The sequence below is a fragment of the Dipodomys spectabilis genome, unplaced genomic scaffold (assembly GCF_019054845.1).
Source record: "Dipodomys spectabilis isolate Male_0828 unplaced genomic scaffold, ASM1905484v1 ptg000071l, whole genome shotgun sequence".
Taxonomy (NCBI): Eukaryota; Metazoa; Chordata; class Mammalia; order Rodentia; family Heteromyidae; genus Dipodomys; species Dipodomys spectabilis.
This window is the reverse complement of record NW_024870748.1, coordinates 2499083-2511203: the sequence shown is the minus strand read 5'-3', so window position 1 is coordinate 2511203 and position 12121 is coordinate 2499083. Positions and strand designations below refer to the sequence as shown.

The 12121-nt window shown below is 36.6% G+C and overlaps 1 protein-coding gene across 3 annotated transcripts in view; it reads left to right on the top strand.

The window, feature by feature from the left end:
• The window catches only part of Tenm1 (teneurin transmembrane protein 1), a 599693-nt gene extending 592095 nt beyond the window's left edge, over positions 1-7598 (top strand). For all 3 annotated transcript variants that reach the window (XM_042682396.1, XM_042682395.1, XM_042682394.1), the window contains 4 exons: positions 2112-2499; positions 3284-4504; positions 5075-5217; positions 6720-7598. In XM_042682396.1, the coding sequence (XP_042538330.1) occupies positions 2112-2499; positions 3284-4504; positions 5075-5217; positions 6720-7478 (2511 nt within the window). In that variant the 3' untranslated portion in view covers positions 7479-7598. The remainder of the gene's footprint in view (positions 1-2111; positions 2500-3283; positions 4505-5074; positions 5218-6719) is intronic.
• Positions 7599-12121: the final 4523 nt, after the last annotated feature.

Sequence of the window (12121 nt, the reverse complement as noted above, 5' to 3'; positions counted from 1 at the left end):
CAGTTCCCTAAAATCATTCTTATTAACTTCATTTTTAATACATTTAAATGCATTTTATAATCATTTAATAAGATGCTTTAGTCTTACACATTTACATGAAATTACCTATTTGGGGCTGAAATTTTTCAAAGGATGCGTACAGAGACAGAGTGCAGTCTTTAGCTTACCAGTGGCCTCACGCTGCCACCTGGTGGCCATTCGTATGCTGTGCATTTTCATGTTTCTAGTCTAGAAATGAACAATAGAAATTTCTTGTTCAACTAAATACATGGTCATGACTGTTCTTTTTTCTTTGCGAAGATCACTGCTGTGATCAATTAAATAGAAGGGTCAATGAAAATAATAAAATCTTCACATTCTATTATTGAGCTAATAAGAAATGGCTTTATAATCCTACCTGGACACTGTGGTCACTTGATTGTTTCATAAGCATTGTTGTTGAACAAACTAATAACAATGACCTCCCAGAATGAAAAGGCAGACAAATAGAGCTAAATGCTATTCCAGAAACACAAGGCTACATTCATGAGATTTGTCATCACATTATCCACATTCTTGCTATTGGCAGAGAGCTTTAAAGGAGTAAAGCTTTAAAACATACCCACAACCTTCTAAGACAAGTCAACATCAATTGTCACCATCCAGGAGCAAGATTCAGGCAGCAGTTAGTGCAACCTGGAATATGAGTGCAGTAGGAAGAACATGATAATGCAATATAAAAAAAGGCTTGGCTGAAGCAGGATGGAACTAGATAATGGGGGGTGAGGGAGGGTAAATGGTAATTGTCCCTGGCTCAAGTCAAAAGTGACAGTGACAGATGTCACTTTTTCATGACAACTTGACAGAACAGAATGAAAAAGAGCTGGGAAATCTGATTTTCAGCCCAGAGGTCATGCAAAGTCATTTTCCACCAATTCTTTTATAAAGTCACTCTGCCACACCTTACCCCACCTCACCCCCTCCCACTTCCTGTCCCAGTCATAGGAAAAGTCTCTGATGGTGCTATTGAGTTGTTCAGGAAAATCAGTTCCTGCATCCATATCCAAAGGCACAAAACAAGATTTCCAAAGTCTCATGGGCACACACACACAAGTCCTAGAGCTTTAACTCAGGGCCTGGGAACTGTCCCTGATCTTTTTTGCTCTAGGCTAGTGCTTTAACACTTCAGCTACAGCTCCACTTCTGGCTTTTTGGTGGTTAACTGGAGATAAGAATCTCAAGTTCAAGCCCCCTGACTACCAACAACAAAAAATATGGACTTACCTGTCCTGTCCAGGCTGGATTCAAACCACAATCCTCAGATCTCAGGTTCCTGAGTAGTTAGGACTACAGGTGTGAACCACCAACAACCAGTGGTCTCATGCTTTTTGTTCAGGAAGGTTTTCAGAGGTCACAATAATGCAACTGCAGACTGTAGCAAGCTGCGGGTTATTCACAGGTGAAAAATTGACAGGATTGTGCACTCACCTCTTGTTCTTCTTACTACTGGTGAAAATGAAAGAACTAACTAGGAAGGTAAGATTGGGAGGATTATGGTTTGAATTAATCCTGGTTAGAAATTAATCCTGGTTAGTGTGTAAACTCCCTTCTCCACTGAGGCATGCACCTGTTTTCTCAAAATACTCTGGAGGCTGAGACTGATTCTAGGGTGGCCAAGGTTGAAAAGTCCATGAGCTTTCATCTCAATGGAAAAATGGTACATGCCTGTCATCCCAAAAAAGACAAGGATCCTAAAGTAGGAAAATTGCAGTGTATTAGCATACTCAGGTGGGAATGAGCTTCTATCTCAAGTATTAACCAATGAAAACCAGGACTGGTGTCTTGGCTCAAATGGTAGAGCACCAGCCCAGCAAGCATAAGGCCCTGAATTCAAACCCTTGTACTGCTAAACAAAAGCCTATTTATTGTTATGGTATAATTTGTTTAGTTGTCTTTTCCTCTTTTAAACTGTAAGTTGCATGAATACAGAGCAGTTATTGTATATTACTGTATACTCAAGGGTCTGCCACAGTTGGGCCCATAAATTTATGTTGAATAGATGAATATGTATTTACTTTAATCTGCTCAACTGTAGAAGGACTTATGGTATTTTTGCCTTTGTCTTGTTTCAGTCTGTTATGCTTCTCTTGCATAGCCAGCGGCGTTACATCTTTGAGTATGATCAATCAGATTGCCTGCTTTCAGTCACCATGCCTAGCATGGTGCGCCACAGCTTACAAACCATGCTTTCAGTGGGATACTATCGGAATATCTACACTCCACCAGACAGTAGCACCTCTTTCATCCAAGACTACAGTCGAGATGGACGACTGCTACAGACTCTACATCTGGGGACAGGGCGCAGAGTTTTATATAAGTACACAAAGCAAGCAAGGCTTTCAGAGATTCTTTATGATACCACTCAGGTCACACTGACATATGAAGAGTCTTCTGGAGTGATTAAGACAATACACCTGATGCATGATGGATTCATCTGCACAATTAGATACCGGCAAACAGGTTTGTGATGAAAGGGTATCGATGTGTTTATTGAAATCGTATTCTCTTTTAGAAGATTTTTATGTTCAGAAAGATGCATGCTAACCTATGACCTATGTTTAATGTAAAAGATTTTGCTTTTTGGTCAAATTAGCTTTCATTGAAAATTTAAAACATGTTATCATCATCATCCACCTGAAACTTAATTCTTTTGAAACATTCATTTGTGTTTCATTTCTCAAGAATGCTGCAATCTAATACCTGCTCAGAGTGTTCTTACTCCTTTCCCCACAGATGCGGTTATAAGATATCAATCTCTAAAACTAGCTCAAGCCCTATGTAACCTCTGTAAGACTGAACTGATGACAACACTTAGAACGATAGAGTGTATGTCATTTGGGTGGTTTATAACATGCCCAAATTGAGTTACTTTAATGCTGGATGTTGTGAAAACACTACCCTCTGAGTTGATAGCATGATATGAAAGCATTTTGGTCAGTGATTCTACCAAGAGAGCCTGCTCATAATATCAATTTCATCATCTCATGCTACTTGATGGGCTATTACTTCTGTAGTTTATATAATTAGATTATTCTAGAATTATTCTATTTAATGTTTTTTTCTGTATTTGGCGATTACCACTATAAGAACATGTATTTCTGGTGTAAGACATCAGAGGCTAATCTATAATATCTTATTGTGAATGTTAAAAGTATCAATAATACAATAACATTAGAGCTTTCAGATTATTCCATATGTAGCACCTGGTTTTTTCTCTCATGATTTTTATTTTGATTTACTACAGGACCTCTTATTGGACGACAGATTTTCAGATTCAGTGAAGAAGGTCTTGTGAATGCACGGTTTGACTACAGCTACAACAACTTCCGTGTCACCAGCATGCAAGCTGTTATCAATGAAACCCCTTTGCCCATAGATCTATACCGATATGTCGATGTCTCTGGTAGAACAGAGCAGTTTGGAAAATTCAGTGTAATTAATTATGATCTCAATCAGGTCATAACTACCACAGTGATGAAGCACACAAAGATCTTCAGTGCCAATGGACAAGTCATTGAAGTCCAGTATGAAATCTTAAAGGCGATTGCCTACTGGATGACTATTCAATACGATCATATGGGCCGTATGGTAATATGTGATATAAGGGTAGGAGTAGATGCCAACATAACAAGATATTTCTATGAATATGATGCTGATGGGCAACTTCAAACTGTTTCTGTAAATGACAAAACTCAGTGGCGTTACAGTTATGATCTCAATGGAAATATTAACCTTTTGAGCCATGGCAATAGTGCTCGCCTAACTCCTCTCCGATATGACCTCCGAGACCGCATCACCAGACTAGGAGAAATTCAGTATAAAATGGATGAAGATGGCTTTCTGAGGCAAAGGGGAAATGACATATTTGAATATAATTCTAATGGTCTGCTGCAGAAAGCCTATAATAAGGTGTCTGGCTGGACTGTGCAGTATTACTATGATGGGCTTGGGCGACGTGTTGCCAGTAAGTCCAGCCTTGGCCAGCACCTCCAATTCTTTTATGCAGACCTTGCCAATCCCATAAGAGTTACTCATCTGTACAACCATACAAGCTCTGAGATTACATCTCTGTATTATGATCTCCAAGGTCACCTTATTGCCATGGAATTAAGCAGTGGTGAAGAATATTATGTAGCCTGTGATAATACAGGTACCCCACTAGCTGTCTTCAGCAGCCGAGGTCAGGTCATAAAAGAGATTTTGTATACACCATATGGAGATATCTATCATGACACTTACCCTGACTTTCAGGTCATCATTGGTTTTCATGGAGGACTTTATGATTTCCTTACTAAATTAGTGCACCTGGGGCAAAGGGATTATGATGTTATTGCTGGTAGATGGACAACACCCAATCACCATATATGGAAACAGTTGAACCTCCTTCCTAAACCATTCAACCTCTACTCCTTTGAAAATAATTACCCCGTGGGAAAAATTCAAGATGTTGCAAAGTATACCACAGGTATTTATACACTATAAAATGAAGCTGAACATCAGCTAACTGAGTGCTGTTTATGTTATCACATTATCTTGATGCCTTTGTAAATATGTTTCCTCTTCCTGCCAGTTGGCCCACAAGTTTGCTTGCATTCACTATCTTCCTTTGTTTCTAGAGTGAACAGAGGGTACAGTGAAATGTGATGCTTTTGCACCCTGGTACATTTTTTGTCTTCCTTTTTAGCTATTTCTGTCTCAGTATTTCTTTCGTATACACTTATGAATCTCATTTCTCAAAAGGAAAAATCAGAATTAGGTTATGTGAAATAAATTGAGCATCACAATCCATGTAGTATTAGAATCACTACCTCATTAGATGTTTCAGTGAGGTATACTGAGCCTATATCTGTCATTATCCATGAGTCCAAAGGTTTCCCTGCAGTATGAAGAACATGAATTTTACAGTAAATAATACTGAGGTGTGGGGGTATATCTCCACCTTCCCATTGTCTACACATGCTAAAGGCAAGAAAGCAGCTTTCAATTTTGTATAGGATTCTTTTCAATTTTTTTCTTTTAAATTTGTGTCTTACAGACATTGGAAGTTGGTTGGAGTTGTTTGGTTTCCAGTTGCACAATGTGCTACCTGGATTTCCCAAACCAGAATTAGAAAACTTGGAATTAACTTATGAGCTTCTCCAGCTTCAGACAAAAACTCAAGAATGGGATCCTGGAAAGGTTAGTCAAAAAGTTTGAGTACCCTATATAGCTGAAAAAGAAGAAGAGCATTTAACATGAAATATTCTTTACATATGTTTGCTTATTGATTTATTGAGACTTTTGGATATTCTTTGAAATATGCATGATTCATGAGGAAGGAAACCTCCCTGTAGAAATTTGTGCTTTAAGAAAAGGAAAGAACATGAGGTTACTTGATGACTGCTGCATGATAAACAAGAGAGAACTGAACTTTTTAAATTTTGGAAATGATCTTATTACCAATGGTAATAATGGATTCTATAGAGAGGAAAATGTTACAGAGAGACCTGAAAAATATGAGTTTCAATGGTCAAGTAGCATGGAGGATGATACCTTAAGAGCATGAGAATGACTGAATAAGATTTCTCTGATAATCACAAAGTAGGCAAACAACAAACCATGATATCAAATACTATAAGGAAAAAAATTTCTGGAAAAAAAGAGGAATATGAAAACATTCAAGAAAGCAGATGATCTCATCAAGAGTGTCAGGTACATTAGAAATAAGAAAAGCTAAGAAGATCTATGTATGCAAAAAGTGGGTTCAAAAAACTAAAGTTGAAATTTGGGTAGGATTTGAAATTTATGTCAAAAAATTATAAGAGAAAGGAAATTTCATGTCCATGCTGTACTCTTATCCTGCTTTGTAAATTACATATGTGTGTTTTTGAAATTAAAAATCCTTTTTAAAAAATATGTTCTAAATGTTGGCAATTGTGGGATATTTAGAAATTTATTAGTCTTTATTTCTTAGCATGGTTGAAAATAGCCCAAATGAAAAGATTTTGTTCAAGTACACACAAAAAGATCAATGAATGGTTTGTTATTTTCCCTTAGCCATTAGTACAGTCATAAGCAGTTAAAAGCAAGAACTATGCCTTATGTCTTTTTATACCTCACTGTGCCTAATGTGTTACTATATATGAAATACTAACATCTAATATCAGTTAATAAAAATAAAGCATCTGGGTGTCAGGAGCTGATAGTACACACCTGTAATCCTAGCTACTCAGGAAGCTGAGATCTGAGGATCATGATTTGAAACCAGCCTGGACAGAAAGTTCTGTGAGACTCTTAAAGGTCTGTGAGATTCTTATCTCCAACAAACTACTAAAAATGGTGGAAGTAGAGTTGTTAAAAAAAATTCAGGGGCTGCACCTATGCCTTGAGTTCAAGTCCCAGGACTGGCACAAAGTAAAAAAAAAAAAAAATTCTTGGTTTGAGAGCAGCCTTGTAGTTCTGAAATCCTGTGTCAAATCTGAACCTATTTTCTTACCAAGATAAAAGAATGCTAGGTAAACAGTCACCAGCTATCCTTTTCCCAACTTTGAAAAAGAGATTCTAGACTTGGCTTGTTTTGTTTTGTTTTGTTTTAATTCCTCATGGGAAAATTAAAGAGAGAAGAAAACAACCTTGCCACCCCCTGTGCATACAACATGTTTAACTGTGTATTGCATCTGTCTTGTGCTTTCTTTTCCTAGACCATCCTAGGCATTCAGTGTGAGCTCCAGAAACAGCTGCGGAATTTCATTTCTTTGGATCAACTTCCTATGACTCCCCGATACAATGAAGGGCGGTGCCTTGAGGGAGGGAAGCAACCAAGGTTTGCTGCTGTCCCTTCTGTCTTTGGAAAAGGTATTAAATTTGCCATCAAGGATGGCATAGTAACAGCTGACATTATAGGAGTAGCCAATGAAGATAGCAGGCGGCTTGCTGCCATTCTCAATAATGCCCATTACCTGGAAAACCTGCATTTTACCATAGAGGGGAGGGACACTCACTACTTCATTAAGCTTGGGTCTCTAGAGGAAGACCTAGTGCTCATCGGGAACACTGGGGGGAGGCGGATCTTGGAGAATGGCGTCAATGTCACTGTGTCCCAGATGACTTCCGTGTTGAATGGAAGGACTAGACGGTTTGCAGATATTCAGCTGCAGCATGGAGCCCTATGCTTCAACATCCGGTATGGGACGACTGTCGAAGAGGAAAAGAATCACGTATTGGAGATTGCCAGACAACGTGCTGTGGCCCAGGCCTGGACTAAGGAACAGAGAAGGCTGCAAGAAGGGGAGGAGGGGATTTGGGCATGGACAGAGGGGGAAAAGCAGCAGCTTTTGAGCACTGGAAGGGTACCAGGTTATGATGGATACTTTGTGTTGTCTGTTGAGCAGTATTTAGAACTTTCTGACAGTGCCAACAATATTCACTTTATGAGACAGAGCGAAATAGGCAGGAGGTAACAAAAAAAATCTCTGCCTTTGCGTCACCAAAGACTGCCTGTTTTTAAAAACATGAAATGGTTTGTTGTATTGGTTTTCTAGATCAGAACTCTGTAAATGTAAATATGGAGGAAAAACATATCCAACTGCCTTTCAATGTGACGGAAGATGGTATTTTAATATTGTTTGTTTAAACTCTTTAAGAAATGACAGAGATTTTTAGTTCTTGTGTGGCAGTATTCAAAAGAACACAAGCTGAACTCCAACAGCTAAACAATGTTTTCTGGAAGCACCACATTAAATTTGTCAAGCCATGCATATGTTCAACTATACAGGAAGAACACAATGTTCTCTATCTCTATTGTGACATCAAGTTTCATATCTAACTATTGGCAGGACTTGCGAGCCTCTGGAAAAGGTGGTGCAATAGTATCTGAACCTTACTTACATCTTGAAAGACTGCCAGCCCTTTCACATTTTCCAGATCTGTTATAGGAAACTTACAAAGAATTGTAAAATGTCCTCAGACACCATCTCCTAGAATCAGGACCCATTTCCCTCCTTCCCCGGTTATTCCTCCTTGCTTGTTAAAGTAAATGCCATGTTGTTGTGCTGTGTTTTGGCGTGTGGTGGCTAGATTCTGTCTTCCATGCCTCTCTGTGGGTGTGGCAAGTAGCCTGAAGAGCCACTATTTGCTTGTGTGGGCATGATACCAAAACAGCTGGCAAATGTGACCTCTTTCACATGACTTGTTTGACTCAGTGTTTAATCAAATGGCCCAGCTGCATTGGTGTCGTGTAAACATAGATTTTATTAACCTGGGTAGGAATTTCTCATTTATATATAGAGTGTGTTTTGGTCATAGTTTCACCTTAGTGATTCAGTATTTATACACTAATTCAATGGTTTTGTGCACATGAAAGGTAGTTTGCTAAAGTGTATGATCGTGGCACATAAAAAGAGGCTTTAGTAGGCACAAGGGCCTGGGATGCTGATAAATACATTAACTACTACTGCAGAAATTTATAAGAGCTCAAACCTTAAAGAATAGTGAAAGTACCAAAGGGAAAATCAAACAAAATTTAACAGCAGTTATTACCATATTATTTCATCCCACTTAGTTTCATCTTTCAAATGTCCCATTCTGTACTGAACCTCTCTCAGACATATTCAGAAAATTGAATTAAGTGAACCCTTTTCAACCTAAAACATTTCAACAAATTACATAGAGGCAGATGAGTTTTTACAAATCCAAATTTCTATAATTATTTCATTTTCTTTACTCCATTTATTTTTATTTAGTCATGTCTTTGTCAAGGAAAATGTTATTTCCCAGGTGGATTATTTGTTCTATGATCATTTAAAGTTTAGAGCTAGATCAAGATTGGTGTGAGTAACAACTGTATTTTCTCAATCTGTCTGACTCCTGCAGTAAAAGAAGTTCTTAAGTGTGCTGGGGGATTTGTGCCCTGTGAAAAAGAGATAGTTTGTAAAAAGCTGTGTAATTGTAACTTACAACAATGTGCCCAATAGATAATTCCCCTGAGCCAGCTTCTGCTCTTTCATCACCCAGTCAGAACATGTGCTGTCTGAAGGAGAATTTATGATGGAATGTTTGTTTGGATTTTTTCCAGCTACTACCTAAATGCAGTATGGGGTCACTGCCTTGCTTAGTGATGACAGTTTCACTGGAAATATGTAAAATCAGAATCCTGACTTGTGTTAAGTTTTTTAAGGAGTCTGTTTTTATCTCCTAAAGAAGAATGTGAGGAAAGGGGGAAGACAGTAGGGAGGGTATTCTCAAACATTTCATTTTTAAAATTTTCAGATTGGGACTATTTCATTCTTATATATGAAGAGGGAGAAAGAAAGAGACAGAGAGACAGAGAGACAGGGAGAGAGAAATTCATGGTGAACTCATTTCTGTATTTGGAAGCACACCAGCTCAAGATATCGATAACCCAGAATAAAATCATATCGTTGAGTTTTTCCTGAATCAGACCTCTGTTTTCTGTACAGCATTTATCCAAGTTGGAAATCTGAAATCACTCACAAACTTGCTGAGAATTTGAATACCTCCACACTAACCTAAAAATAAACCTTAATTTCCTAGACCTTCTGATGTTCTTAAAAATCAGTGAGAAAATAATTTGTTAACTGTATATAAAGAGTTCATTAAGTGTGATGATGTATTTTATCTCTAATCCAAGATGTCAATATTAGAGTCTATTTTAGTTTTTTTAAGTGATTATACTTTTTTGCAATTTGTTGATGATGTATCATTTTCAAACTGCTTTAAATATCATTAGAAAAAAATATTTGGAGCTTTTTACTTAATAGTAATTATCTTGTACTGTGCATTTCTAGTTTGTAATACATATTTAGTTAGTTTGTGCCTTTAGTTTCTTAACATTATATTTGTATTATATTCAGGAAATGCACTTTTAATCACTTACAACTGTGGTTTAATACTGCCTTGAATTATTACTCTCTTTAAAACTCCCAAAGTTTGGGGGAGGAAAGAAAAATAACCCAAAAGTTTAGCACTTACAAGTAGTAAATCTAAAAGAAACATTTTGGAATTTCTTAATAAGAACATGAAGATAATTGAGTAGATAATGTCCTATTCAGCAGGATAGAAGGAATGCCTTCACTGACTTTTATTTCTTAAGCTTAAATTAAGGGGAAAAATATTCATTTGTATTTCCTGATGAAAGCAAAACAACTTTAAGAGAAATATATGTATTTCTCACACCCAGAAGACAGGTGGCTGACACTGCATAGCCACCATTCAAATAAGTCAACATGAGAGCACATTAATTGGACTCTTACTTGAAGAGAATGCTGGGATGGAGGCAGGGAATTCTCTAATTGCTTCTTTCCTGAGGCCCAATTCATTTGCACTTTTTTGGTTTTTGTTTTAATTTTCCTCTTGCACTACTGTCTAGAAATCCAAATGAACTAAAAAGTTCAAAGTTGAAGAGATATTTAAATGCATTTATTTTTAGTTCTCATTCTAATTGTTATTCATCATAAGCATGAGTCCTGAAGGAAAGGAAAATAAAATTCAACTCATACTTTCAGCCAAACATTTACCATAGAAAGAAGTATATGTTTTATTTTAAACCCAAGAAAAATGATGTATAAATAAGTGTGTCATTTACTGTCAACTTATCTAGAAGATCTATAATATATAAACTACATATATATAATATAATGTATACAACATAGCCAAATGTATGAAAACTTGACAATGTATAATTTGGAATTCACATGCTACCTACATAGACAGATTTAAAATTAAGTTATACTTTTTAATAAGACTTTTTCATGACTGATTTCTACTTTTCTTTTTTTTCTTCCTTTCCTTTATTTTGTTTTTAAATCAGACCAGGCCCCACTGTAATATCACCTGAGAGAGTAAGGGCAAAGTTTTACATTTAAAAAAGCATGTTTATGTTAAAAACAATTTAATAGAGATTAATGGTGATGGAAGGAAAGGTACAGTAATCAGTTATTAAAGAAAATTTTGGAAAGATTGGACAGTATTGGATCTTGTGGGAAAGCATAAGGCTACAGACTGGATGTAACATTTTTGTTTTCTTGGAAGAACTCACATACACAAAGCTGACCTGACTACTGCTACTTCAGATTTCAGACTGCTTTTCCACAGCTTTCTGTAAGGTTCTTTATTCTGCAAAGAAAACCAAACCAAAAAAAAAAAAAAAAAAAAGAAAAAAATGACAAACAGTAAAACATAAACAAAAAACAAAACAACAAAAAACATTCAACCACAAAATAGTGACTATTATTTCACTGTGTCCTTCATGTGAAAGCTATTAAGGACCAAATATACTACTGTGTGTAAGAAGAAATTACTTCCTAAACAGTAACTAAAAATGCTTAGAGTTAAACTTGCTGTGGATTTTGTCTTGGCAGTTGTCACCTTACGTATTTGTCAAAGGAAATGTGTTTGGCAGTAAAAAAAAAAAAATCTTTCCTTAGATGTAGTGGTGGAGTTTAACCTCTTAAATAAATGTTAGTATATCAGATTGTGTCCTTGAAAAAATATTTTACTTGTATGAATCATGGCAATGTCTAAATCTTTACTATTCTTCTGGTGAAAGTATCAGTAAGAGAGAAGGTGAAAAAGAGAAGTATAGCCTTTACGTCAGAAAAGTATTCTTTTTAGCTGCTTACTTTCTCATGAAAAGTAAAGATGTTTACAATGTATGCCAAGATTTTCAGTTTCTATATAACAACAGTTAGAGGTTCTAATCATACTGAAAATTGTGTTACAATGGCCTGAGCCATGTTGCTAGGAAACAATAGGTTCCAATTTTGTATTCCTGCTCTCACTCCTGTGCTGAAAGTGACTGGATACTGTACAGGTTCATGTTCTCTGGCTGCAGTTAAATGGTCTTTTGCATTTTGCTCTGGCTTTCAGGCCAGAAGCATGCATTTTTCTACAAGAGCATCACAACAACATGCTGTAAATATTTAAAGTTAAACATTATGTGTCGATATTTGAAAGAAAAGTACTTTGAATATTTCATTTTTAAAAAATAAAACTGCAAATGAGCCCTGTGTCCCATTTTATTCATGCGCCAAACTGCATTGCTGAGTCCATCTGGTCACCTGAGATAGGTAGGGTAAATAAAAAA